Source organism: Heterodontus francisci, chromosome 7, assembly GCF_036365525.1.
Source record: "Heterodontus francisci isolate sHetFra1 chromosome 7, sHetFra1.hap1, whole genome shotgun sequence".
NCBI classification, from domain to species: domain Eukaryota; kingdom Metazoa; phylum Chordata; class Chondrichthyes; order Heterodontiformes; family Heterodontidae; genus Heterodontus; species Heterodontus francisci.
In genome coordinates this window covers 57,049,470-57,076,950 of record NC_090377.1, presented here as the reverse complement: position 1 = coordinate 57,076,950, position 27,481 = coordinate 57,049,470, and the positions used below count along the sequence as shown (strand labels likewise).

The window sequence follows — 27,481 nt, the reverse complement described above, 5'->3', positions numbered from 1 at the left end:
CACACTAATCAAGCAACAGACTGCCATAGTCATATTCACAGAATCATATCTTTCAGCCAATGTCCCAGACTCCTCTATTGCCATCCCTTGGTATGTCCTGTCCCACCGGCAAGATAACCCCACCAGAAATTCCCCCTACCTGAGTGCATTCTGTGCCCTTGCTACCCTTGCACTGTGGTATACAGTCAGGATGGAGTGGCCTTTGAGCCCTCAACATTGACTCTGGACTCAATGAAGTCTCATGGCATCAAGCCAAATGTGGGCCAGGCAATCTCCTAATGATTGCCACCTACTGCTCTCTATCACTGATGAATCAGTATTCCTCCATGTTGAGCACCACTTGGAAGAAGCATTGAGAGTAGCAAGGGCACAGAACGCACTCGGGTGGGGAAGTTCAATGTCCATCGCCAAGAGTGGCTCGGAAGCACATAGCTGCGAGACTGGGCTTGCAGCAGGTGGTGAGAGGACCAACATGAGGGAGAAACCTACTCATTGAAAATTATAGCGTAGAAGGAGGCTATTTGACCTATTGTGTGTATGCCAGCGCTTGGTCTGTAGTATTGTAGGTTATGGCGCTTCAAGTGCATATCCAAGCCCTTTTTAAATGTGATGAGGGTTTCTGCTTCCACTACCCTTTCAGTCAGAGTTCCAGATCCTTATCGCCCTCTGGACTTAAAAAAAAAATCCTCCTCAACTCTTCTCTAATCCTTTGACCAATTAATTTTAAATTGTGCCTCCTGGATATTGACTCTTTGCTAATGGAAATAGGTCCTTCACATCTACTTTACCTAAGCCCATCATCATTTTGTACACCTCAATTAAATCTCCCCTCAGCCTGCCCTGTTCCAAAGAAAACAATCCCAGCCTATCCAATTCTTTGTTACAGCTAAAATTTTCCTGGCAGCATCCTTATAAATTTCCTCTGTTACTTCGAATGCGATCACATCCTTCCTGTAGTGTGGTGACCAGAATTGTACGCAGTTCTTTGGCTGTGGTTTAACTAGTGTTTTATACAGTTCTAACATTACCTTCCTGCATAAAAAGTACCCCATATGCCTTTTAAACCACTTTATCTGCCTGTCCTGCTACCTTCAGGTATCTGTGAACATGCACACCAAGGTTCCTTGGCTCCTTTACTCTTCTCGGTATCCTACCATTTATTGTGTGTTCCCTTGCACATCAGCTCGCATTTCTCCGGATTGAATTCCGTTTGCCACTTTTCTGCTCACCTGACCAGTCCATTGATATCTTCTATAGCCTATAGGTCTAGTCTAGAGCTTTCTTCATCATTGTCAACTTACACGATCAATTTTTGTATCATCTGCAAACTTCATGTGCCCTTCATTTAAGTCTAAACAATTGAGATATACTATGAAAAGCAATGGATCTAGTACTGAGCCCTGTGGAACCCCACTAGAAACAGCCGTCCAGTCACAAACACCTGTTGACCTGTACCCTTGCTTCCTGCCACTGAGACAATTTTGGATCCCACTTGCTCTTGTTCTCTACAAATCCTGGAACTCCCTTCCTAACAACAGTGTTGGTGTACCTACAGCCCAAGGACTTCAGCGGTTCAAGAAGGCAGCTCGCCACCACCACCTTGAGGACAATAAATGCTGGCCTAGCCAGCGACGCTCGCATCCCATGAATGAGTTTGAAAAAAAAATTTTTTAAACTTGTCGCAGATGCATCTGTTCATATCTGTATTGATAGGAGTGACCACCACTCATTCGTTCTCCACCGTCCTCAATGGAATAAATTCAGAACAGATCTAACTGCTCAAAACTGGTTATCCATGAGATTCTGTGGGCCATAAGCAGCAGTAAAATTTTATTTCACTACACTCTTTTACCTCAAGGCCTGGCATATACCTCGCTCTGCATCACCTATCAAGGCCAGGGGACCAAACCTAGTTCATTGAGGCGTGTAGAAGACCATGCCTGGAACAGCACCAGACATGCCTAAAAATAAGATAACCATCCTAGTGAAGCTACAACACAGGACTACACGCATGCATGTTAAACAGTGGAAGCAGCATGCTATAGATAGAACTAAGCGATCCCACAAACAGTGGACCAGATCAAAGCTTTACACTCCTGTCACATCCAGGTGTGAATGGTGGTGAACAATTAAACAACTAACCAGTGGAGGAGGCTCATGGGCATCCCCATCCTCCATGATGGGGGAGCCCTGCATGAGTGCAAAAGACAAGGCTGAAGCATTTTGCAACCATCCTTAGCCTGAATTGCCAAGTGAATGCTCCATCTCGGCCTCTTCTTGAGGTCCCCACCATCACAGAAGCCAGTCTTCAGCTAATTCAGTTCATTCCAAATGATATCAAGAAATGACTGAGCGCACTGGATACAGCAAAGGCCATGGGCCACAATAATATCCAGTTTCAGTGCTGAAGACTTGTGTTCCAGAACTAGGTGCGACTATCCAAGCTGTTCAGTACAGCTGCAACACTGGCATCTACCCAACAAAGTGGAAAGTTTCCCAGTTGTGTCCAGTACATGAAAAGCAGGACATTTACTGCCCCATCAGTCTACTCTCAATCATCATCACCACTTAACCCATAAACTGCTCACCAATGTTCAATTTGCGTTCCGCCAGGACCACTTGCCTCCACCTCATAACAAGCTTGATCCAAACATAGACAAAGAGCTGAATTCCAGAGGTGAGGTGAGAGTGATTGCCTTGATGCCAAGGCATCAAGTAAGATTGAGCTCTGGAAATTGGGGAAAACTCTGCACTGGCTGGAGTAATACCTAGATCAAAGGAAGATGGTTGTGGTTTTTGGAGGCGAATCATCTCAGCCCCAGGACATCGCATACAGAAGTTCCTCAGAGCAGTGTCTGAGGCCCAACCATCTTCAGCTGCTTCATGAATGACCTTCCCGCTGTCATAATGTTAGAAGTGGGGATGTTCTCTCATTGCAGTTTTCAGTTCCATTTGTAACTCCTCAGATATTGAAGCAGTCCTTGTCTGCATGCAGCAAGATCTGGGCAATATTCAGGCTTGGGCTAATAAGTAACCAAATAATATTCGTGCTACACAAGTGCCAGGTGATAACTATCTCCAACAAAAAGAGTTTAACAACCTCCCCATGACATTCAACAGCATTACTATTGTCAAATCCCCACCTGCAGCATCATGGGGGTCACCATTGACCAGAAACATTAACCAGTCCAGCCATATAAATACTGTGACTACAAGAGCAGATCAAGGTGATAGCTTGTCCACTGTCTAAGGCACAAGTTAATGTAATCACGCACACTTCATTTACCTGGAGTGCAGCTCCAAAAACATTCAAAGTTCAGGACCATCCTGGAGGAAGCATCCTTGTGCCATATGGGCTCTTGAGCCTCTTCTACCATTCAAAACGATCATGGCTAATCTACCTCAATTCCACCTTCCTACCTGCTCTCCATATCCCTCAATTCCCTGAGCGATCAAAAATCTATCTCGGCCTTGAATATGCTCAACGATGGAGCATCCACACCCCCTCTGCGTGAAGAAAGTTCTCATCTCCGTCCTAAATACTAGTCCCCTTATCCTGGGGCTGTGCTCCTGTGTTCTCTATTCCTGAGCCAGGGTAAACGACCTCTGTAATAAAAATAAAAAGTGCTGGAAATACTCAGGTCTGGCAGCATCTGTGGAGAGAGAAACAGTTAACGTTTCAGGTCAGTGACCCGTCATCAGAACTCCTAGCCTCTCTGTCTACCTTGTCAAGCCCCTTCAGAATTTTGTATATTTCAATGAGATCATCACTCATCCTCAACTCCAGTGTATAGGTGCCTGTCATCATAGGATAAACCTCTTATTCAAGTGAATATAGTGAGCCTTTGCTGTACTGCCTCCAAGGGAAGTATATCCTTCCTTAGTAAAACTGTGCACAGTACTCCAGGTGTCTTCTCACCAAAGTCCTGTACAATTAAAGCAAGACTTCCTTGTTCTTCTATTGCAGTCCCCTTGGAATGAAGTCCAACATGTCATGTGCCTTTCTAATTGCTTAATTGTACCTGCATTCTAAATTTTAGTGTTCCTTGTACAAGGACATGCAAGTCTTTCTGGACGTCAATATGTAAAAGTTTCTGCCTTTTTACAAGATATTCTGCTTTTCATACCCTTACTCCCTCCACCACTGGTACACTGTGACTGTAGTGTGTACACTCTGCAAGATACATTCTGTAACTTGCCACAGCTTCCTTGACAGCACCCTCCAAACCTAGGACCTCTACCACATAGAAACGGCCAACAGGCACCTGGGAACACTACTACCTCCAAGTCACACACCACCCTGACTTTGAAATATATCATCATTCCTTCATTGCTAGGTCAAAATCCTGGAATTCCCTACCTAATAGTACCTTCACCACACATTGCATCGGTTCAAGAAGGCAGCTCACCACCTTCTCGAGGGCAATTGCAGATGGGCAATAAACTCTGGACTTGTCTACGATGCCCACATCCTGTGAATGAATTTTTAAAAGAAAATTGTGGGATGTTTCTGCACGTCAGAGAAAGTGTAGAGTGATCGAGCACTTTATCAGGAATTGGTTCGTTTCCCTAGTGTTTTGTGAAGGGTAGGTCGTGCCTGATTAGTTTGTTTCCTTTTTTTAAGAAGGTAACTATCGTGGTTGTCCATATTTGGATTTCCAAAAGGCGCTTAATCTCAAGAGATTATTAGAAAAATAAGAGGGTGTGGAATTGGGGATGGTGACCAGTGTCAACAAAGACTTAAAAGCAGTGGTTCAGTTGGTATCACTCAACTGTGTCAGAAAGTGGTAGGTTCAAATCTGAGTCTGCAGTGACTTGAATGCAAAAATCTAGATTGACATTCCAGGGCAGTACTGACTGGTTGGAATCCTTCCATCTACGAGAGATGATGGACACACAGCAAATAATCTAATTAGGTGGGGTGTCTTCTATTGGTGCACCTTTGTTGATGGCTGTAAAGGCTAATTCTTGAGAGGCAAGTGCTGCATGTGAAGCTGCCAAGTGATGCTGTAAATTGTTTGATATTGGCATCTGTTGCCAAGCTGCTGTAGCAACTGGTCGTCATGGTAGTGCACACCAGTCCACAGGATGTGTAGCCATTTCTCTCTTTCGCCAGCAAGTTACTCTGAGGTGTGACAGTCGACATTTAGGGCCTTCATGTTATGCTTGCAAGCATCTTTGAAGTGGAGCTTTGGACACCCCACTGATCATCTGGCCCTGGTTACCTCACCATACAGAAGGTTCTTGGGTATGTGACTGTCTTCCATCCTGTGGACATGTCTGATCCACCGAAGCCGCTTCTGTTTGCTTAGTGCCAACGCACTCAGGAGTACTGCCTTTGAGAGGACTGCCACATTTGTGATTTTTGTCCTGCCAGGATATACCAATAATGCAACGCACAGTGAAGATCGAAATGATTGAATTTCTTCTCCTAGTAGCTGTAGGTCACCCATGTTTCACAGCGACACGGCAAGGTGCTGTGATCACAGGCCTTATAATCCATCAGCTTGGTCCTAAGGGTCAGCTTGGTGTTATCTCGTGTGCGTTTCGCATGTCGGCCAAAGTGGGTAGCTGCTTTCCCTATGTGTTTATCAAACTCTTCATCAAAGGACAGATTGTCTGTCACTGTGGATCCAAGGTAGTAGAATTTGCTAACCACTTCCAGTGGAGTGTTATTTAGTGTGAGCAGGGATGGAGATGCAGCACCTTGTCCCATGACCACTTGTAGTCAAGGAGAACAAGTTACAGGCAAGAGAGAGACAGTCCATGAGTCTCTGTAACTGAGTTTCCAAGTGAGTGACTAGCACAGCATCATCAGCATAGAGGAGTTCTCTGATCAGTACTGAGGGAGTGCTGAAAGTGAGTAAACAATCCCACAGCACTATTTCAAAAAAGAACAAGGGCATGATCCCCAGTATTCTGGCCAATATATATCCTTCAATCAACATAGTTAAAAACAGATTTATCTGGTCATATCACATTGCTCTTTGTGTGGGTTTGCTATATGCAAATTGACTACTGCATTTCCTACATTACAACTGTGACTACACTTAAAATACTTCATTGGCTGTTGTGCGGTTTGAGGCATCCTGCGGTTGTGAAGATGGCAAATGCAAGTCTTTTTTTAAAGTGTTCCTCATGGACCTATCCAGGGCCCTGAGCTTTTCACATGTAAATTAATGATTTGGACTAAGGAATACAGTGTTCTATAACTTGAGTGGAAAGTTGTGTATGTATTATCTGCTGCTGAATCCCTCATTCATACATTTGTTACGTCTGGAGTCGCCAATTCTAATGCACTTCTGGCTGGCTTCCTATCTTCCGCCCATCATAAACTTGAGCTCATCCAAAACTCTTGGCCATATTCTAACGCAGCACCCCTGTGTTTGCTGATCTGCATTGGCTCCCGGTCCACCAGTGCTTCAATATTTTTGCTTTTGTTAAATTCTCATTCTTGTGTTCAATTCCATTCATGGCGTTGCCCCTCTGCAGCCCTACAACTCTCCAAGAACTTTGCATTCCTCTAATTCTGGCCTGTTGTGCATCCCCCACTTGATTCGCCCTACCACTGGTGGCTGTGCCTTCAGCTATCCAGGCCCTGAGCTCTGGAATTTCCTCCTTTCACCTCTTGTCATCTCCATCTCTCTTTAAGACACTCTTTAAAACCTACCTGTTGAACCATCTTCTGTTTTGGCTTGGTGTTACTTTTTGTCTGATTACACTCCTGTGAAGTGACTTGGAATTTTTTTGCCTACATTTATAGGTACTATATAAATGCAAGTTGTTGTATCTGCAAATTTTGCAGATGACACTAAGTTAGGAGACATAGTTAAGTTGTGTGAATGAGAAGAGGAGGTTACCAAGGTATATGGACGTAGTGAGTGAGCCAAAACTATGGCCGATGGAATTCTATGCGGGAAAGTGTGAGATCATCCACTTTGAATCTAAGAAAAATATTAGAATATTTTCTTGAACGACCAGGATCCGTGCAGGAGCAAAGGGATTTAGCTGTTCATGTGCACAAATCACTAAAAACTAGTGGACTGGAATAAAATAGCATGTTGGTCTTTATTTTGTGGGAATTGGAATTCAAAAGTGAGGAAGTGGTGCTTAATTTTTCCAGAGCCTTAATCAAACCCTATCTGGAGTACTCTTAGTTTGTGGTCATCAAACATGAATATTGGCATTGGAAGGGGTATGGTGCAGATTCACCCGAACAAGTCCTTAAAGGGTCAAATTATGAGGATAGGTTATATAAACTTGCCTTTGTATTCCTTTGAATTTAGATCTCATAAATCTAGTTATAATGATTAAGGAATTTGATCGGTTATATGCAGTGAAACAACTCTATCTTATGAGGAAATCTAGAATAAAGCCTGCCTCGGGTATAAAATTAAAACCTGACCTGGGCCCGATCCGACCACAGCCAACCCGAACTCGACTCGAGCCCTTTAATTTTTTTTTTGTATCCGACCTGATACGAATTTCCTTCATCTATTCCTGCAGCTGGAGTTGTGGGGAACTATGGGTAAGCCTGATCCCGTGACTTACCGGAAGCAGTGTCCAGCCTGACCTGACCTCAGCGTGAATGCTGTACTTGGAGTTTCGAGCTGACCTGAACCTGACACATGTAGTCGAGTCTAGTCGGGTTCGGGTCGGGTAGCCAGGCTTTAGTCCAGAACAAGAGGGCACAGTCTTAAAATTAGAGCTCGGTCATTCAGGAGTGAAATCAGAAGGTGCTTCTTCACAAAGCGGATTAAGCATGAGCAGTATTTCACTTTCCTTTTGGTAAGAATCTGGAATTCTGCCATTTTCCCCTGCCACCCCTCCCCCCAAAAGAAATCTGTGACTACTGAATCTTCCAAGACTTGAGATAAATAGATCTTTTAGCTAAGGATATCATAGGGTATGGATCAAAGGCAAGTTAATGGAATTGAGGTGCAGGTTGGCCATGATCTGATTGAGTGGCAGAACAGACTCAAAGGACTGAAAGTTCAATTCCTGTGTTTCACATTGTTGTTTTTCTCCACGTAGTCTGGTGTAGTATCATTTTTTTGCTCGCCATACTCTTAATATTTTTCAAATACCTAATTGTCTTTTTTTAAGAAGAATGTTGAGGACTCAGCCACAAATCGTTGAAGCAGAGAATTCCACATTATCTGTTTTTTATTCTAACCTCTTGTTTAATTCTTTGTGATTATCCTAAATTTGTGCTCTATATTGCTGTATTTCTGACCAGTGGGAAAATCTATCACTAATTACATCAGACTAGCCTTTAAACAAAAACAACTTATAAAATCTCTTACTTTACCCCCTCATTCCTACAACATTCAAGTGAATCTTGTACTGTTTTTCTATTGCTTTCATATCCAACTTTGTACACAGTAATCCAGCTGTGCACTAATTAGTGTCTTGTGTGGATACAACATTACAACCGTGAATCTATTCTGCGCCTCTGCATGAAAACCAAGGACTAGTTTTACTTTGCATGCTGCCTTATCTACTTGTATGGGCACCTTTTTATGACCTGTGGCTGTACAAATCAAGCTCCTTCTGTTCCTCTACTCCATTTTAAATCTTATTGAAGTATATTTCCTTTCCCCTCTCTCTCTCCCAGATTGTTTTATTCCACAATTTCTTGCATTGAACTGAATCTTCCGTCCATCTGCCCATTCTGCTAGCTTCTGTATCTAACCTGCAGTTTTTCGCATAGTCCTTGACATAATTTGCTATAATCTCCAATTCGGTATCCTAAGCAGATCTTGATATTGTTCTTTAAGTCTCTAAATTAAGTTGAACTTGTGTTTATAATGGAAGCCCCAGCACATTTATGGAGCATCACTTGTACTTTTTCAGTTGGGAAAACTTCATTTTACCCTTGCCGTTCGCTTTCTTCCCTCCAACCAGCTCCATCAATATGACAACATTCCCATTATCTTCCTTTCAGGTCTTTTGTGGGTTACCTTATCAAAATTTTTTGTGTGAAAATTTATATATACCCATGCACTGTATTCTCTATCTACCCTTTTCAGGGAATGCTAGAAGCTTGCTCAGCATGATCTGCCTTATAGACATTTGTGCTGACTCATCCCAGTTAACTTGTATTTCTACATTCACTATGTTGTAAGGTCTGTGTTGTGAATTGTATTCAAACCATTTCAAATGTATATGTTTACAAGTAACCTTGAGAGCTTATCAGGGAATGGGTTTAAAATCAAAAGTACGTACTTGTCTTAAGTCATGACCAAATTTATTAGTTGGTTTATGTATGATGAAAGTGTGGTTGTTAAAGGACATTTTATTCAGTGTGGGGATTTGTATAGTGCTTATGTGAAAAGGATATTTTTTAAACATTCATTATGTTGTGTTGTGTCTCTGTAAGAAGAAGTAGGTCCATGAATTATAGTTCATACACTGAACAATACAGTTCATATACAATTTTTTGCTAAATGTGCACTACCGGTAGAGAAAATGTTAACTAATTTTAAATGTATTCCATAAAAAGTGGAAGTTTTCTGTACGTCTAAAACTAACTTAAGTATTCTGTCTTGTATCAGTATGGAGGTTTTAGTGGACATATGACTGGAATGGCAGGACCAGGTGGACCGATGCATGCTGCCCCACCAGGTGCATACCAGACTTATTCCGCATATACTGGCTATCCTTCTGCTGCTTCAGTCGACCCAATGTGGAGTTACTTCACTGCAATCGCTGGACAAGTAAGTATTGTGAGATTTGGTTTCTCGGTACAGGTACTGTTTAAACCTGGTGAAATACTTTTTTTTTGCATTGCATGCAACTGTACATTTTTATCATAACATTTTTCTGTCATAGCTTGAATCTCCAAGTTCTTGTGTTAACTGATATTGAAATTTTCAATTGCGCTACTACCTTTTCTTGGGGAAAAAAAAAATCCATTCACAGGTTGATTATCTCTTTTACCTTGCGGAACAAAATTTGAATTCAGCATTGTATAGTGAAATGTTTTGGCCTGAAGCAACAAATTGCCAATTTAATACCCTTTATGGAAAATGTTAACTGTATTCATCTTGAGAATCAAAGGAGACTGTGATGGAGAGTAAAGAATTCACACAGGTGTAATAAGGGTGCTGTGGTTAAAGCCAATTTTGACAACAAAAGGAGTCTGACGTTTTTCTGCATCGAGCCTATGTTGCTGAATTAAGCGGCTTGATTCTGAAACTGGGTAGCAATAGTAGAGAAACCGTTCTATTTTACAGTTCGTGCATACTTTGCCTTGATTTAAGCACTTCAGTTTGGCTGATAAGACTGTGATGCATGAAATTTCCATTGAAAAAACCTAGCGTCTGTTCAGAGAAAAGTAAATGAACTTTGAAAATTATTCATCTAATACGTATTCTTCTGTCTGCAGACACTTCTGCCTCCAAAGCCTTTATCTGTTGTCATATTTTTGTCTCACTTTGTGTCTGCTTTTTCCTATTATAATTTCCTATGTCCACATTAATAATGGAAATTTCCTATGTAAACTTGTCACGCTACAATGATATTCTTTTACTAGTGGTGATACTGTAGCATCTCAGTTTCACGTCTCCGGTTCCTCAGCATACACTGCAACAAAACTACTATGTTCTAATCAACTTTACCTAAGGTCTGGAGTTCCTTCTAAACCTTTCTGCGCCTCTACCTCTCCTGAAGAAACTCCTTTAAACCTACCTCTTCGACCAAGCTTTTGGTCATCTGTCCTAATGTCTCTTTGTGGCTCATTGTCTTAATTTTGTCCAACACTCCATACATTTAAGACAAAAGACTAACCAAGAAACAAAAAGAGACATGACAACAGGGGAGAGGGGTTTTCGAGGAGTAAAGAGAAAAGAAGTAAAATATGGGTGGTAGGAGGAAAAAACGTGGAAATAGAAATGATGAGCTTGGGTCCAGATGGGCAACCAAAAAGCTCATTTGAATGGACACAGTAAAAACTCAAGTTACATAGGCCTGGTTGCATAACAATTATTAGGATACATTTATCCTGACAGTAAACGAGGAATAGAGAGGAAACAATAGGAGGGAGTCCGGAGTTAAAGTTAGAGGTCCTGTGGTGAGATAACGTTGACCTAGGCAGGATTGAGTCCACATTTTTTTTTAATTCATTCATGAGATGTGGGCATCTTTGGCTAGGACAGCATCTATTGCCCTTGAGAAGGTGGTGGTGATCTGCCTTCTTCAACTACTGCAGTCCATATGGGGTCTGTACACCCACAGTGCCGTTGGGAAGGGAGTTCCAGGACTTTGACCCAGCGACAGTGAAGGATCAGGGATATAGTTCCAAGTCAGGATGGTGTGTGGCTTGGAAGAGAACTTATAGGTTGTGGCGTTCCCGTGCAATGTTGCCCTTGTCTTCTAGGTGGTGGAGGTCGCGGGTTTGGAAGGTGCTGTCTAAGGAGCCTTGGTGCATTGCTGCAGTGCATCTTGTAGATGGTACACACTGTTGCTGCTGTGCGTCGGTGGTGGAGGGAGTGAATATTTGCTAATGGGTTGCCAATCAAGCGGGCTGCTTTGTCCTGGATGGTGGCGAGCTTCTTGAGTGTTGTTGGAGCTGCATCCATCCAGGCAAATAGAGAGTATTCCATCACACTCCTGACTTGTGCCTTGTGAATGGTGGACAGGCTTTGGGGAGTCAGGAGGTGAGTTAATCGCTGCAAGGTCCCTAGCCTCTGACCTGCTCTTGTAACCTCTGTATTTATATGGCTACTCCAGTTCAGTTTCTGGTCAATGGTAACCCCCAGGATGATAGTGGGGGATTCAGCGATCGTAATGCCATTGAATATCAAGGAGAGATGGTTAGATTCTTTCTTGTTGGAGATGGTCATTGCCCGGCACTAGTGTGGCGCGAATGTTACTTGCCACTTATCAGCCCAAGCCTGGATATTGTCCAGGTCTTGCTGCATTTCTACATGGACTGCTTCAGTATTTGAGGAGTCACGAATGGTGCTGAACATTGTGCAATCATCAGCGAACATGCCCACTTCTGACCTTATGATTGAAGGAAGGTCATTGATGAAGCAGCTGAATATGGTTGGTCCGGTGACACTACCCTGAGGAACTCCTGGAGCTCAGATGATTGACCTCCAACAACCACAACCATCTTCCTTTGCGCTAGGTATGACTTCAGCCGGTGGAGGGTTTTCCCTCTGATTCCCATTGACTTTAGTTTTACAAGGGCTCCTTGATGCCATATTCGGTCAAATGCTGCCTTGATGTCAAGGGAAGTCACTCTCACCTCATCTCGAGTTTAGCTCTTTTGTCAATGTTTGAACCAAGGCTGTAATGAGGTCAGGACCTGAATGGCCCTGGTGGAACCCAAACTGAGAGTCACTGAGCAGGTTATTGCTAAGCAAGTGCCGCTTGATGGCACTGTTGATGACACCTTCCATCACTTTAATGATGACTCAGAGTAGGCTGATGGGGTGGTAATTGGCCGGGTTAGGCTTGTCCTGCTTTTTGTGTGCAGGACATACCTGGGCAATTTTCCACATTGCCGGGTAGATGCCAGTGTTGCAGCTGTACTGGAACAGCTTGGCTAGGGGCGTGGCAAGTTCTGGAGCACAGGTCTTCAGTACTATTGCCGGAATATTGTCAGGGCCCATCGCCTTTGCAGTATCCAGTGCTTTCAGTCGTTTTTTGATATCACATGGGGTGAATCGAATTGGCTGAAGTCTGGCATCTGTGATGCTGGGGACTTCAGAAGGGGGCTGAGATGGATCATCAGCTCGGTACTTCTGGCTGAAGATTGTTGCAAATGCTTCAGCCTTATCTTTCGCACTGATGTGCTGGGCTCCCCCATCATTGAGGATGGAGATATTTGTGGAGTCACCTCCTCCAGTTAGTTGTTTAATTGTCCGCCACCATTCACTGCTGGATGTGGCAGGACTGCAGAGCTTAGATCTGACTTGTAATTAGGGCTGACATGTACCCACTGTTAGAACCAGGGGAACTTGCATAGGAATGGAAGAATTTGGGAGAGAAAGGGCAGTGAACGGCCAAGGATAACGGTATACAATAAGAAGCTCCCTAGGGACCCGACCGCCCAGGCACCATCTTGTATCTGAGTTAATCCAGAAACTCAATCTAAAATTAATGTCTGGCAGAAGTAGGATTCTGGAAGAATAATTATAAAATCAGTAGATAAAGACTAAATTGTCACAATTAGTGATGAAATTCTGGAAAAGGGCTTTTTTTGGTATCTAACATCTACATGACTGCTGAATACATGAAAGATTTGTGTTTCTAACTTTACATTCCTTAAGATAGGGTGACTTATATATGATATAGTGAAGTCATATGTTTGTGGCTAGGACATACATTTAATGGCATTTTTTCCTCTCATTGGTGCAAGGAACATTAATGGTAAATGTCAGCAGCAAAATGTTACCGAAGCTACTAGCGGTAGAGAGCTGCTGCTGGAGCTTGGGGTTGACGAGTGAGTAGGTTGGCAGAACAGGTCACTGTTCAGCTTACTCGTTTTAGGGTTGGTTAAAATTGTTCTTTCTGCCTGGAATGCTGTTCTCTGCAGGACTTTAATCATGCATGATGGAAGCCGTCATAAATTTTTAAAGACCTGTTATCCATTGGTAAAATTACTCGTTATTGCATCCTGGCATTCTGTTGGAGGCTGAGGAAAGTAACTGCTGCAGCACCGAATCAGATTAGCAAACATCTGTAGCTTGTATCACTTGGGAAAATGAAGTTGAGGTTCACAACTGTGTGTGTGTGTATTATATGACCAAATTGCAACTCAGTGAAACAAAAGTTTATATTGATAATTTTACAGAAAATATGCCTTAATGGAATAAAGTATCTTAGCTAAAGTTTTAGTGAATTTTAATTATCAGATAAGCCTGAACGTTAGTCCAGTTTGTTGAATCTTAGCTTTCTCTTTTTTATAAAAAAGTCTTACTAACATGATTTCTCCCTTACAGTGCCAGGACTCCAACAGCTAGGTTATTCCATCAAGCATTGAGTATAGCACAGCAGTAACCTATATTTTTAATAAACACTATCTTGACTTATAAAGTTATTTAAAATGGGTACTGCTTCTGAAAGAGGGTAAGCATACCAGCCATTCCTTTGAGTTTGCAAGGCCTTGGCTAGGCCAGAAGCAAAGGCATTAGCTCCTTTGCAACCCATGTTGTAGAATTTCTTTCACTTTGACAATCTCTAGGGTTTAGAAGCTCACATTAGAAGTAGAAAACGCATCAAAAGTAAAGCATTGATTTTGGATTTTAGTAAAAGTAATGTGGTAGTCTTGTCTATGAACACTGGTAGCTTTTTGCTCATTCCTAGGGAAAATATGCAATAAAACAACCTTCAGTGGCAATCAAATAGCCTGTTAATGCATTAGAAGTCTATCTTTTTAAAAAAAAAAAGGAGAAAAGCATACTTATTGTGTGACATCAGTCTATTTCGTTCCATTCAAGTTGGGATTAATGCAAAAAATAAAGTGTGCACTTTTTGATTATGACTCGTATGCCCTTCACTTGGTGATTTATGCTCCCCAGAAATGACCACTAGGACTTTTCAGACTTCATGTCACGATCAACTGCTTGACGACCAAAAGCATCAGAAATCTAAAATGGTACATCATGAACATGGAAGCTGACAGTGATTTTTAAAACATACGAGCCTATAAACCATCCAAATAACCCTGAGAAAAGATGGTCATATTTGGTCTCCATGCTCCAATCTTGAAGTGATGCAAAAAATACATACCTGGCTAGTATCCATGAGTCTTAATACATGTTGCTGCACAGCCAGAATAGTGTTTTCAAACTGTTGAAATATCTCGAACATTCAAGAATGGAAATATGCAAGATCTGCAACTGAGCAAATGTGTAAAATGCTGCACTAAGTCATGTGCTGCTTGGACCTGTTGGAAAATGATCTTGAAAAATATTTTAATGAATTACTTTAGAAGTAAAATTGCAAATTTGAGCTAGTACAAAACACTAGCTAGAACATTTTTTTAAAAAGCAGAAAAGTATGCAGAATACAAATGTATTTTTGAACCAAAACATTTTCTCTGTTTAATTTCAACAATACACAAGTAATTGGAGCAGGGGTAGACCAAATGGCCCATCAAGCCTGCTCAGTCATTCAAAACGATCATGGCTGATCTTAGGATTCAACTCCACTTTCCCGCCCGCTCGCCATACCCCTTGATTCTCTGAGAGACCAAAAATCTGTCTGTTCCAGCCTTAACTGCATTCAACGATGGAACATCCAGAACCCTCCGGGGTAGAGAATTCCAAAGATTCACAACCCTTTGAGTGAAGTAATTTCTCCTTATCTCAGTCCTAAATGATCGGCCCCTTATCCTGAGACTTGTGTGCCCATGTTTTAGATTCCCCAACCAGCGGAAATAATCTCTCACTGTCTACCCTATCCAGCCCCTATAAAATCTTACATGTTTCAAAGGGATCACCTCTCACCTAAATGCCAGAGAATACAGGCTCAATTTACTTAGTCTGTCATCGTAGGACAACCCCCTCAACCCAGGGCCCAATCTAGTGAACGTTTGCTGCATTGCCTCCAATGCAAGTATATCCTTTCTTAAATGTGGAGACCAAAACTGCGCACAGTATTCCAGATGTGGTCTCACCAAAACCTTGTACAATTGTAGTAAAACTTAATTATTTCTGTACTCCAATCCCCTTGCAATAAAGGCCAACATGCCATTTGCGATCCTAATTGCTTGCTGTCCTTGCATGTTAACATTCTGCATTCCTTGTACAAGCGCACCCAAGTCTCTTTGACCAATGATACTTTCAAGTGTCACACCTATTAAAAAATTCCGCTTTTCTAGTCTTATGACCAAAGTCACACTTCCCTACATTATATTCCATCTGTCATGTTACCCACTCACTTAACTTGTCTATATCTCTTTACAGCCTCTGTGTCCTCCCCAAAGATTACCTTTCTACCTACCTTTGTATCATCAGCAAACTTAGGTACATTACTCCCTGTCTCTTCATCCAAGTCATTAATATAGATTGTAAATGGTTGTGGCCCCAGCACTAATCCATGCAGCACTCTACTATTTACGGCCTGCCAACTTGAAAATGCCCCATTTATGTGCACTTGTTGCTTCCTGTCCATTAACTAATCATCTATGTTCATGCTAATATGTTACCCCAACTCCATGAGCCCTTATCTTGCCTATTAACCTTTTGTGTGGCACCTTATCGAATGCCTTTTAGAAATCCAAGTATACTACATCTATTGGTTCCCGATTATCTACCCTACCAGTTACATCCTCAAAAGACTCAATAGATTTGTCAAACTGGGTTTCCCCTTAGTAAAACCATGTTGACTTGTTCTAATCATACTGTGTTTATCCAAGTGCATTGTTAAGACTTCCTTACTAATACGAACATACAAATTAGAAGCAGAAGTTGGCCATTCGGTCCCTCTAGCCTACTCCGCCATTCAGTGAGATCATGGCTGATCTATTTGTGTCTCGAATTTCACACTCCCATCTACCTCCGATAGCCTTGATTCTTGTTAAGGGAATCAATCTACCTCTGCTTTAAAAATATTCAATGACCCTGCCTCCACCACCTTCTGAGGCTGAGTTCCAAAGTCGCACAACCCTCAGGAAAAAATTCTCCTCAACTCTGCCCTAAAAGGGTGACCCCTAATGGTAAATCAATGCCCCCTAGTTCTAGACTCACCCACAAGAGGAAACATCCTTTCCACATCCACCTTGTCAAGACCTTTCAGGATCTTATATACTTCCATCAAGACTCCCCTCACTTCAAAACTCAATTGAAAACAAGCCCAGTCTGTCCAACCTTTCCTCATAAGACAACCCGCTCGTTCCAGGTATCAATCTAGTAAACCTCCTCTGAACCGCCTCCAACGCATTCACAACCTTCCTTAAATAAGGAGACTGAAACTGCATACAGTATTCAAGATCTGGTCTCACCAATGCCCTGTACAACTGAAGTTTAACATCCTTACTTTTATTTTCAATTCCTCTCATAATAAAAGTTGGCATTCCATTAGTCTTTTTTTACTTGCTGTACCTGCATACTAACATTTGTGACTCATCCACTAGAACACCTAGATCCCTCTGTGCCTCGGAGTTCTGCAGTCATTCTCCTTTTAAGTAATACTCTGCTTTTTTTATTCTTCCCGCCAAAGTGAACAACTTCGCATTTTCCCACATTGTACTGCATCTGCCAGATTTGTACCCACTCAATAGATTCCAGCATTTTCCCAATGACTGATAGACTAACTGGCCTGTAGTTCCCTGTTTTCTCTCTTCCCTCCTTTCTTGAAAAGCGGTGTAACATTTGCCAACTTCCAATCTGATGGGACCGTTCCCAAATCTAAAGAATTTTGGAAAATCATAGCTAGCGCATCCACTATATCTGCAGCTATCTCTTTTTGAACCCCAGGATGTAGGCCATCAGGTCCTGGAGCAATGACAGCAAACAAGTACACTTGCCAATCCAGTAACTTCCATGAACCCCAGCCTTTCAACATTTTGTTACCCAGTAAATGCAGAGAAAAATGTAGCTTGATAATTTTTAATATGTTCCAATAAAACTGCAATAAGCTTTGCTTCTCTGAATCTTAACCGAAGCACAATAGTGCCTGCTAACTGCATTTATTCGAGTTTAAGATTTGAATGCTTTCATTGCTTTTGTACTTGTACACTTTGTAGTATATAGGTTGTAATTTATTTGTTAAAATGTAAAATTAAGAACCTTCTGTACTGCAAGTCAAATATTCCGCTATCCCATGTTCTATTTATTTACTTTTTAAGTCCTCTTTTACAGGATGGAGAAGTGGATGCTGAGGAACTGCAGCGATGTTTAACACAGTCTGGGATACATGGTACCTACAAACGTAAGCGCTGTCGACAGTAGAGCAGTTAGCACTTGTTTTTAACCCTGTAAATAAGTGCACTAATTTGAACGTGCTGTTCTTGGGGTCACTATTGAGAATTCTCATTTGTTGGTATCATTTCCTGTTTCATAATATTTATTTTTTTAAAAATCAGTAATTGCCCTGGCTCTATCTTGTCTCCTTATTTACACCTTTTTTTTGTCTTAAGTTTCTTTCATCTCCAAAATTGAGGTAGGAAGCAGAAGGAATTAATGTTTATTTTCTTTTGTATTATAGAAAGGGTAAACTAAGTTAAGCTATAGTAGGGGTGACAGACAATGGGGGAAGAGGTAAACAGAATTGGTGTTAATTTGGTATAAAATTGTAAATTTATTTGAGATTAAAGCCAGTTTCAACACTTTACTAACTGTATATTTGTGTTTTTCACAATGTTAGTTGGAAACAAACTGAACAGCTGAGGTTGATTGCTATTTCCTTGGTTCTACTGAAGATTTTTGGTGTTAAGTGCAGCCTTAACCAAGAGGTCGCACTCTTGCCTATTTCAGAAGGTTGCAATTTAAGCCCCAATCCAAAGACTTGCGTACAGAATTTAAGGCTGACACTTTGGTGCAGTTCTGAGGAAATGTTGCACAAAGGTGTGCACTTGGGTGGATCTAAAAAAAAAACTATGTGACGAAGATTAGGGGAGAGAACTCCGTGTCCTGGCTAGCATTTATCCAGCGACCAGTATCACTAAATAGTTTGGTCATTCATGTCATCACTATTGGTGGGACCTTGCTTGTCTGCATGTTTTTAATTGCTATGTTACCTACATTCTTTTAAGATGGGAGGAGGGAAGTTTCCTTTTCATACAAGAATATGTAATTTCTCTTACAATTATAAACAGTTTACACAAAGTTGAAAAAGAAACCAGCATGAACTTTGGCTGTCTCCTGTTTCTAATAACAATGAACAATCCAAACATAGCAATCCTATTTTTACTGCAAACTGTTCATTTCACTTGCCTAATAGGTTTTGTCATGTTGTTTTCAGCTTTTAGTTTGGAGACCTGCAGAATCATGATAGCCATGCTGGATGTATCCTAATAACCGCTGATGTGTTGGTGCAACACTGGAATATTTATCATTAGTCATTTATACAACTCCGGTGATATCTATATTTCAAGGTTTTTTTTTAACTATTTAAAATGCAGAAAATTTAACTTGTGAAACTGGGTATAATTAATATGTACAGAAACAAAACACTGGATGCTGGAAATCTGAAATAAAATCGAAAATGCTGGAAACACTCAGCAGGTCAGGCAGAAGCTGTGGAAAGAGAAACAGTTAACGCTTTAGGTCAATGACAATTCATCAGAACAGGTCATCACCTGAAATGTTGACATTCTTTTTATCTCTACACATGCTGCTAGACCAGCTGTGTGTTTCCAGCATTGTCTGTTACTTGTCATTGATAATGAATATGTACGTTTATTAAGGTCACTTTCTTCACCATTTCAAGCCCTCAAACGGAATCTTTCTCATAAAGCATGTCAGTAGTTTTATTTTATAATCGCCATTGATACAGCTCCTCCAAAACTATAACTATGTCGGGAACAATAGCAGAGTGGTTATGTTACTGGACTAGTAATCCAGAGGCTTGGCTAATGATCCAGAGTCATGAGTTAAAATCCCACCACAGCAGCAGAGGAATTTAAATTCAATTAAATAAATAAAATCTGGAATAAAAATCTGTTGGCATTAATTGTGACCTTGGAAAGTACAGGATTGCCATAAAAACCAAACTGGTTTACTAACGTCCTTTAGGGAAAGAAATCTACAGTCCTTACCTGGCCTGGCCTATATTTGACTCCACGCCCACAGCAATATCACAGAACCACAGATACATTACAGCACAGAAGGAGGCCATTCAGCCCATCGCGTCTGCACCAGCTCTCCAAGTGAACAATTCACCCAATGCCATTCTCCCACCTTCTCCCCATAACCCTGCACATTCTTTCTTTTCAGGTAATAGTCTAATTCCTTGATTGAACCTGCCTGCACCACACACTCGGGCAGTGCATTTCAGACCTTAACCACTCACTGCGTGAAAAAGTTGTTCCTCATGATGTTTTTGCTTTTGCCAATTACTTTAAATCTGTGCTCTCTCATTCTCGATCCTTTCATGAGTGGGAACAATTTCTCCCTATTTACTTTTCAGACCCCTCATGATTTTGAATAACTTTATCAAATCACCTCTCAGACTTCTCTTCGAGGAAAACAGTCCCAACTTCGCCAATCTAGCTTCGTAACTGAAGCTCCTTATCCCTAGAACCATTCTTGTGTATCTTTTCTACACTCCAATGACTTCACATCTTTCCTAAAGTGCACTGCCCAGAACTGGATGTAATACTCTTAGCTGAGGCCAAATTAATGTCTTAAAGAAGTTCAACATAACATAGAAAATAGGAGTAGGCTATTCGAGCCTGCTCCGCCATTCATTATTATCATGGCTGATCATCCAATTCAATAGCCTATTCCCGCTTTCGCCCCATACCCTTTGATCCCTTTAGACCCAAGAGCTATATCTAACTCCTTCTTGAAAACATACAATATTTTGGCTTCAACTGCTTTCTGTGGTATAGATAACCTGCTTCCTCTTGTACTCTATGCCCCCATTAATCTTTCTTTTCTTTTGGGCCTCCTTATCTCGAGAGACAATGGATACGCGCCTGGAGGTGGTCAGTGGTTTGTGAAGCAGCGCCTGGAGTGGCTATAAAGGCCAATTCTGGAGTGACAGGCTCTTCCACAGGTGCTGCAGAGAAATTTGTTTGTTGGGGCTGTTGCACAGTTGGCTCTCCCCTTGCGCCTCTGCCCATTAATAAAGCCTAGGATATTGTATGCTTTATTAACAGCGCTCTCCACCTGTTTTGCCACCTTTAGTGACTTATACACATATACACCCAAGTCCTTCTGCTGCTGCACCATCTTTAGAGCGTACCCTTTATATTGTCTCTCCATGTTCTCCCTACCAAAATGTATCACTTCAGATTTCTTGGCATTGAATGTCATCTGCCACTTGTCTGCCCATTCCGCCAACTTGTCTGTGTTCTTTTGAAGTTCTCACTATCCTGCTCAAGAGTTCACAATGCTTCCAAGTTTCATATCATCCGCAAATTTTGAAATTGTGCTCTGTATGCCAAGGTCTATGTCATTAATATGTATCAGGAAGAGCAAGAGTCCCAACACTGATCCCTGGGGAAATCCACTACAAAACCTTCCTCCAGCCCGAAAAACATCCATTAATCACTACTTTCTGTTTCCTGTAACACAGCCAATTTTCTGTCCATGTTGCTACTTCCCCTTTATTCCATGAGTGATAGCTTTGCTCACAAGTCTGTTGTGCAGCACTGTATCAAATGCCTTTTGGAAGTCCATGTGCACCATATCAGCAGCATTGCCCTCATCAACTCTTCAAAAAACTCCAAGTTAGTTAAACATGATATTCCCTTAACAAATCCGTGCTGGTTTTTCTTAATTAGCCCACAGTTGTCCATGTGCCTATTAATTTGGTCCCAAATTATTGTTTCTAGAAGTTTCCCCAGCACCAAAGTTAAACTGTCTGGCCTGTGGTTGCTGGGCTTATATTTACATGCTTTTTTTGAACAAGGGTGTAACATTTTTAATTCTTCCGCCCTCTGGCACCACCCCTGAGTGGGAGACTGGAAAATTATGGCTAGTGCCTTTGCAATTTTCACTTTTACTTCTCTCAGTATCCTTGGAGCATCTCGTGCGGTCCTGGTGCTTTATCCACTTTAAGTATAGACAGCCTATTTAATACCACCTCCTTATCGATTGTAAATCCTTCTAGTGCAGTTTCTTCTTTCACCATGGCTTGTGTAGCATCTTCTTCCTTGGTAAATTTAATACCTCAGCTATTTCCCCCACCTCCATGTGTAAATCCCTTTTTTGGTCCCTACTCGGCCCAACTCCTCTAATCACCTTTTTACTATTTATATGCCTAGAGAAGACTTTGGCATTCGCTTTTATGTTAGCTTCCAGTCTCTTTTCATACTCTGCTTCTCATATTTGCTTTTTCACTTCCCCTCTGAACCTTCTATATTCAGCCTGGTTCTCCATTGTATTATCCACCTGACATCTGTCATAAGCACACTTTTTCTTAATGTCTGCCTCTTTTGTCATCCAGGGTGCTCTGGATTTGTTTGCCCTACCTCTCCCCTTTGAGGGAATATACCTTGACCGTGCCTGAACTATCTGCTCTTTTACCGTTTTTCCTGCCAACCTTTGCCAATTTATTTGGCCTGGTTCATTCTTACCCTGTTGAAGTTGGCTTCCCCCCAGTTAATCATTCTTACTCTAGATTGTTCTTCTTTCCCATAGCCAACCTAAACCTTATGATACAATGATCATTGTCTCCTAAATGTTCTGCTACTGGTATTTGATCCACTTGGCCCACCTCATTCCCAAGAACCAGGTCCAGCAGTGCCTCCCCCCTCATTGGACTGGAAACATACTGCTGTAGAAAATTTTGCTGAACACGCTATAGGAACTTTTGCCCCTCTCTGCCCTTTACACTACTACTATCCCATTCTATATTGGATAATTAAAGTCTGCCATTATAACTACTCTATAAATCTTGCACCTCTCTGTAATTTCCTTGCAAATTTCATCTACCTCTTTTCCACTAGATGGCCTATAGACAACACCGAGCAATGTAATTGCAACATTTTTGTTCTTCGCTCTAGCCAAATAGATTCTGTCCTTGACCCCTCTAGGATATCTTCTCTCTCCAGAACTGTAATGCTCTCCTTAATCAATACTGCCACTCCTCACCCTTTTACCTCCTTTCCTATCTTTCCTGAGCACCTTGTATCCAGGACTATTTCATACCCAGTCCTGCCCTTTTTTGAACCAGGTCTCTGTTATAGCCATAACAACATATTTCTACATGTCAATCTGCACCTGTAACTCACTAGTCTTATTAACCACACTCAGTGCATTCACATACATGCACATTTACCCTGATGTAAACTTTATTACTTTCTCCCTTGCTCTGCCCCCACCTAATAATTTTTTATTCCCTACTCGATTGCTCTCCCTGTATTCTGTGCATCTTGGTAATACTAATACTCTTGCCTCTTTTTTTTTCTACTTCTGTATGCTGGTGCCCATCCCTCTGTCAATTTAAGTTAAACCCTCCCCAACCACACTAGCGAACCTCCCCTGAGGATATTGGTGCTAGTCCTGTTGCGGTGCAACCTGTCACTTTTGAATAGGTGTTTCCTGCCCCAATGCCCAAGAATCTGAAGCCCTTGCTCCTGTACGACGCCTCAAGCCAAGCATTGATCCTCACTATCTTCCTATTTCTACTCAAAGTGCCGACAAAAGGTTAATGGGCAAGGTAAGGGCTCCTGGAGTTGGGGCTGCTTCCTGTCCATTAACCAACAAGTGGGCGTAAATGGGGCATTTTCAAGTTGGAAGGCAGTGAATAGTGGAGTGCTGCAAGGATCAGTGCTGGGGCCTCAGCTATTTACAATCTATATTAATGACTTGGATGAAGAGACAGAGAGTTATGTATCTAAGTTTGCTGATGATACAAAGGTAGGTGGAAAGGTAAGCTCTGGGGAGGAGATGGAGGCTACAAAGAGATATAGACAAGTTAAGTGCGCAACAAGATGACAGATGGAGTATAATGTAGGGAAGTGTGAAGTTATTTACTTTGGTTGTAAGAGCAGAAAAGCAGAATATTTTTAAATAGGTGTGAAACTTTTAAGTGTAGCTGTTCAGAGATTTGAGTGTGCTTGTATAAGGAACACAGTTAACATGCAGGTACAGCAAGCAATTAGGAAGGCAGATGGCATGATGGCCTTTATTGCAAGGGGATTGGAGTACAGAAATAATTAAGTTTTACTACAGTTGTACAGGGTTTTGGTGAGATCACATCTGGAATACTGTGTGCAGTGTTGGTCTCCACATTTAAGAAAGGATATACTTGCATTGGAGGCAATGCAGCGAAGGTTCACTAGATTGGTCCCTGCGATGAGAGGGTTTTCCTGTGAAAGGCTAAGTAAATTGGGTCAGTATTCTCTGGCATTTAGAAGGATAAGTGGTGTTCCCTTTGAAACATGTAAGATTCTAAAGGGGCTGGATAGGGTAGACTGAGCGATTATTTCTGCTGGTCGGGGAATCTAAAACATGGGGGTACAGTCTCAGGATAAGGGGCCAATCGTTTAGGACTGAGATGAGGAGACATTACTTCACTCAAAGGGTTGTGAATCTTTGGAATTCTTTACCCCAGAGGGTTGTGGGTGCTCCATCGTTGACTACATTTAAGACTGGGATAGTCTGAGAATCTGGGTATGATGAGCGGGCAGGAAAGTGGAGTTGAATCCTAAGATCAGCCATGATCGTTAAGGCTCGATGGGCCTTATGGTCTACTGTTGCTCCTAATTCTTGTGCACTCTTGCTAGCACATGGCACTGGAAATAATCCAGTGATTACTACCCTTGAGGTCCTACTCTTTAACCTCCTCCCTACCTACTGAAAAACTAACCGTAGGACCTCAATGCCTGCCCTTGCTACGTCATTGATATGATCATGCTCCACAACTTCTGGCTCACTCCCTTCCCCCTGCAGAATATCTTGTACCCTCTTCGTGATGTCCTTTACCCTGGCACTTGGGAGGCAAGACACCATGCAGGTCTCGCGATTATGGTTACAGAAAAACCTGTCTGTCCCCCCTGACTATGGAATCTCTTATAACAACTGCCTTTTTGCACTTTGATGCTCCCTCCTGCACAGTCCCATGCCCATTGTTGCCATGGTTTGGACGGCACTCCTTCATGGTGTCATCACTCTCTGCAATCTTCAAAGATGAGTACCGGTTTGAGAGTGGTACACACTCTGAAGATTCCTGCACTTCCTACCTCTTCCTACTCTTTCTGGATGTCCACCCACCTACTGTCCTGAACACTCTCCGCTTGTGGGGTGACCACCTCCTGGAATATATGATCCAGGAAACTCTTCTGCTCCCTTATGCTCTGCAGTGGTTCCAGCTGCCCCTCAAGCTCGGAAATCTTGAGCTGGAACTGAAGCAGACGGAGTCACTTTCTACACGTGGTCTCCCAAGACACATGAAGTGTCCTGAAGTTCCCACATGGCACAGGAATTGCAAGCAACAGGTTGCAGCTGCCCATCCATGATCTAAACAAAATCCCTCTCTTCCCTTTTTGAACAATCAGTTTTAATTAATATCTGTAGTCCTGCTCAGTGTAATGCAACACTTACTGTTACACAACTCCAATTTGAATATTTTTAGTTTCCTAGCTCCTAATTTGAACCAATACCCTCCTGCACACTCTCACGCTATATATTTACAGATATGTAAAGATATATATATAGTAAATTATAAAAACTGCCTTAGTTTTCATACCAATGAATCGATCAAGTCTTATTTTTTATTTGATTAATTTAGATTAAATTCAAAGCTTACCAGTATACTTAACCCCATTGGACCTCCCAGCATTGACACAGGCATCAGATTCATGCACAATAAAGGTGTGCCCTGCCCATGTGGGGACTTGTGCCAAAATTGGGAGAGCTGTCCCACAGACTAGTCGAGCAACAATGTGACTCGGTCATGCTCACAGAATCATACCTTTCAACCAATGTCCCAGACTATCCCATCACCATCCCTGGGTATGTCTTGTCCCACCAGTAGGACAGACCCACCAGAAGTGGTATCACAATGGAGTATACAATCAGGCGTGGATGGTCAATGTTGATTCTGGACTTCATGAAGTTTCCTGCTGCCAGATCAAGCATGGGTTAGGAAAACTAATTACTGCCTGCTTCTTCCCTCTCCCCCCACCCGCGTCCCCTATCAGCTGATGAATCTGTACTCCTTCATGTTGAGCACCATTTGGAACAACCACTGAGGGTGGCAAGGTACAGAATATACCCTGAATGGGGACTTCAGTGTCCTTCACCAAGAGTGGTTCAGTAGCACCACTACTAACCAAGCTGGCTGAGTCCTGAAGGACGTAACTGCCATAACAGTATTGGTAGGAATGACCACAGCACAGACCATATGGAGTCAATGTTCTGTCTTCACACTGAGGGCACCCTCTGTCGGGTTGTGTGGCACTACTACCACTATTCTAAATGGGATGGATTTAGAACATATCTAGCAGCTCTAAAGTGGACATCCATAAAGTGCTGTGCAGCAGCAGAATTGGATTCCATAACAATTCATGGCCTTGCGTTTCCCTCTCTCAATCATTACCATCAAGTCAACCCTGGTTCAATGAAGAGAGCAAGGGGTGGAAATGTGAAGTAATCAGTTCAGCCATAAATTTATTGAATGGCGGAGCAGGCTCTAAGGTCTGAGTGGCCTACTAGTCCTAATTCGTATGTAGGAGAACATGCCAGCAGCAGCACCAGGGATACCTAAAAATGACTCAACCTGGTGAAGCTACAACAGAGGACTGCATGCATGCTAAACAGTGGAATCAGCATGCAATAGACAAAGCTAAGCGATCCTGCAACCAATAGATCAGATCAAAGCTGTGCAGTCCTGCCACATCCAGGCATGAATGGTGGTGAACATTTAAACTAACGGGCGCCGAAGGCTCTGTGAACATCCCCATGCTTAATGATGGAGCAGAGCAATTGAGTGCAAAAGATGAGGCTGAACGCATTTGCGACCATCTGCAGCCAGAAGTGCTGAGTGGATGATCCCTCTCAGCCTCCTCCTGACGTCCTCAGCATCACAGATGCCAGTCTTCAACCAATTTGATTCACTCCATGTGACATCAAGAAATGACTGAGCACACTGGATACAGCAAAGGCTATGGACCTCTACAACATGCCAGCTGTTGTGCTGAAGACTTGCTCCAGAACTAGATGCCCCCTAGCAAAGCTGTTAAAGTACAACTACAACACTGGCATCTACCTGACAATGTGGAAAATTGCCTAAAATATATTCTGTTCACAGAACAAATCATATCTGAACAATTACTGTCCCATTGGTCGTCTCAAAAATTAGCAAAGTGATGGAAGGTGTTGTTCGTACTATCCAGTGGCTCTTACACAACAGTAGCCTGTTTGGTTTGAGTTCTGCCACAACCTCATTACAGCCTTGGTGCAAAAAGAGCTGAGTTCCAGAAGTGAGGTGAGAGTGACTGCCCCTGTCATCAAGGTCCACTGGCAGAAGTCATACCTGGCACAAAGGAAAATGGTTGTGGTTGTTGGTTACCAAGCATCTCAGCCCCAGGGGATCACTGCAGGAGTTCCTCAAGGCAGCGTCTTAGGCCCGACTGTTTTTAACTGCTTCATAACCTCCTTTCCATCATAAGGTCAGATGTTTGCTGACAATTGCAGTGTTCAGTTCCATTCGCAACTTCTCAGATACTGAAGCAGTCCATGCTGCATGCAAAAAGACCTGGACAACATTCGGGTTTGGGCTGGTAAATAGCAAGTAACATTTGTGCCAGGTAGTGACTATCTCCAACAACTGCCTTCCCATGGCATTTAGTAGAATTACCATCCCTGAATCCCCCATCATCAATATCTTGGGGGACATCATTGACTAG

At 42.2% G+C, this 27,481-nt stretch overlaps 1 protein-coding gene across 1 annotated transcript in view; it reads left to right on the top strand.

Moving 5' to 3' along the window:
- The window catches only part of LOC137371999 (grancalcin-like), a 54,874-nt gene that overhangs the window by 7,675 nt on the left and 19,718 nt on the right, over window positions 1-27,481 (top strand). Inside the window, exons 2-4 of the mRNA XM_068035235.1 lie at window positions 9,558-9,719; window positions 17,820-17,889; window positions 18,922-18,965. Coding sequence (XP_067891336.1) covers window positions 9,558-9,719; window positions 17,820-17,889; window positions 18,922-18,965 — 276 coding nt within the window. The remainder of the gene's footprint in view (window positions 1-9,557; window positions 9,720-17,819; window positions 17,890-18,921; window positions 18,966-27,481) is intronic.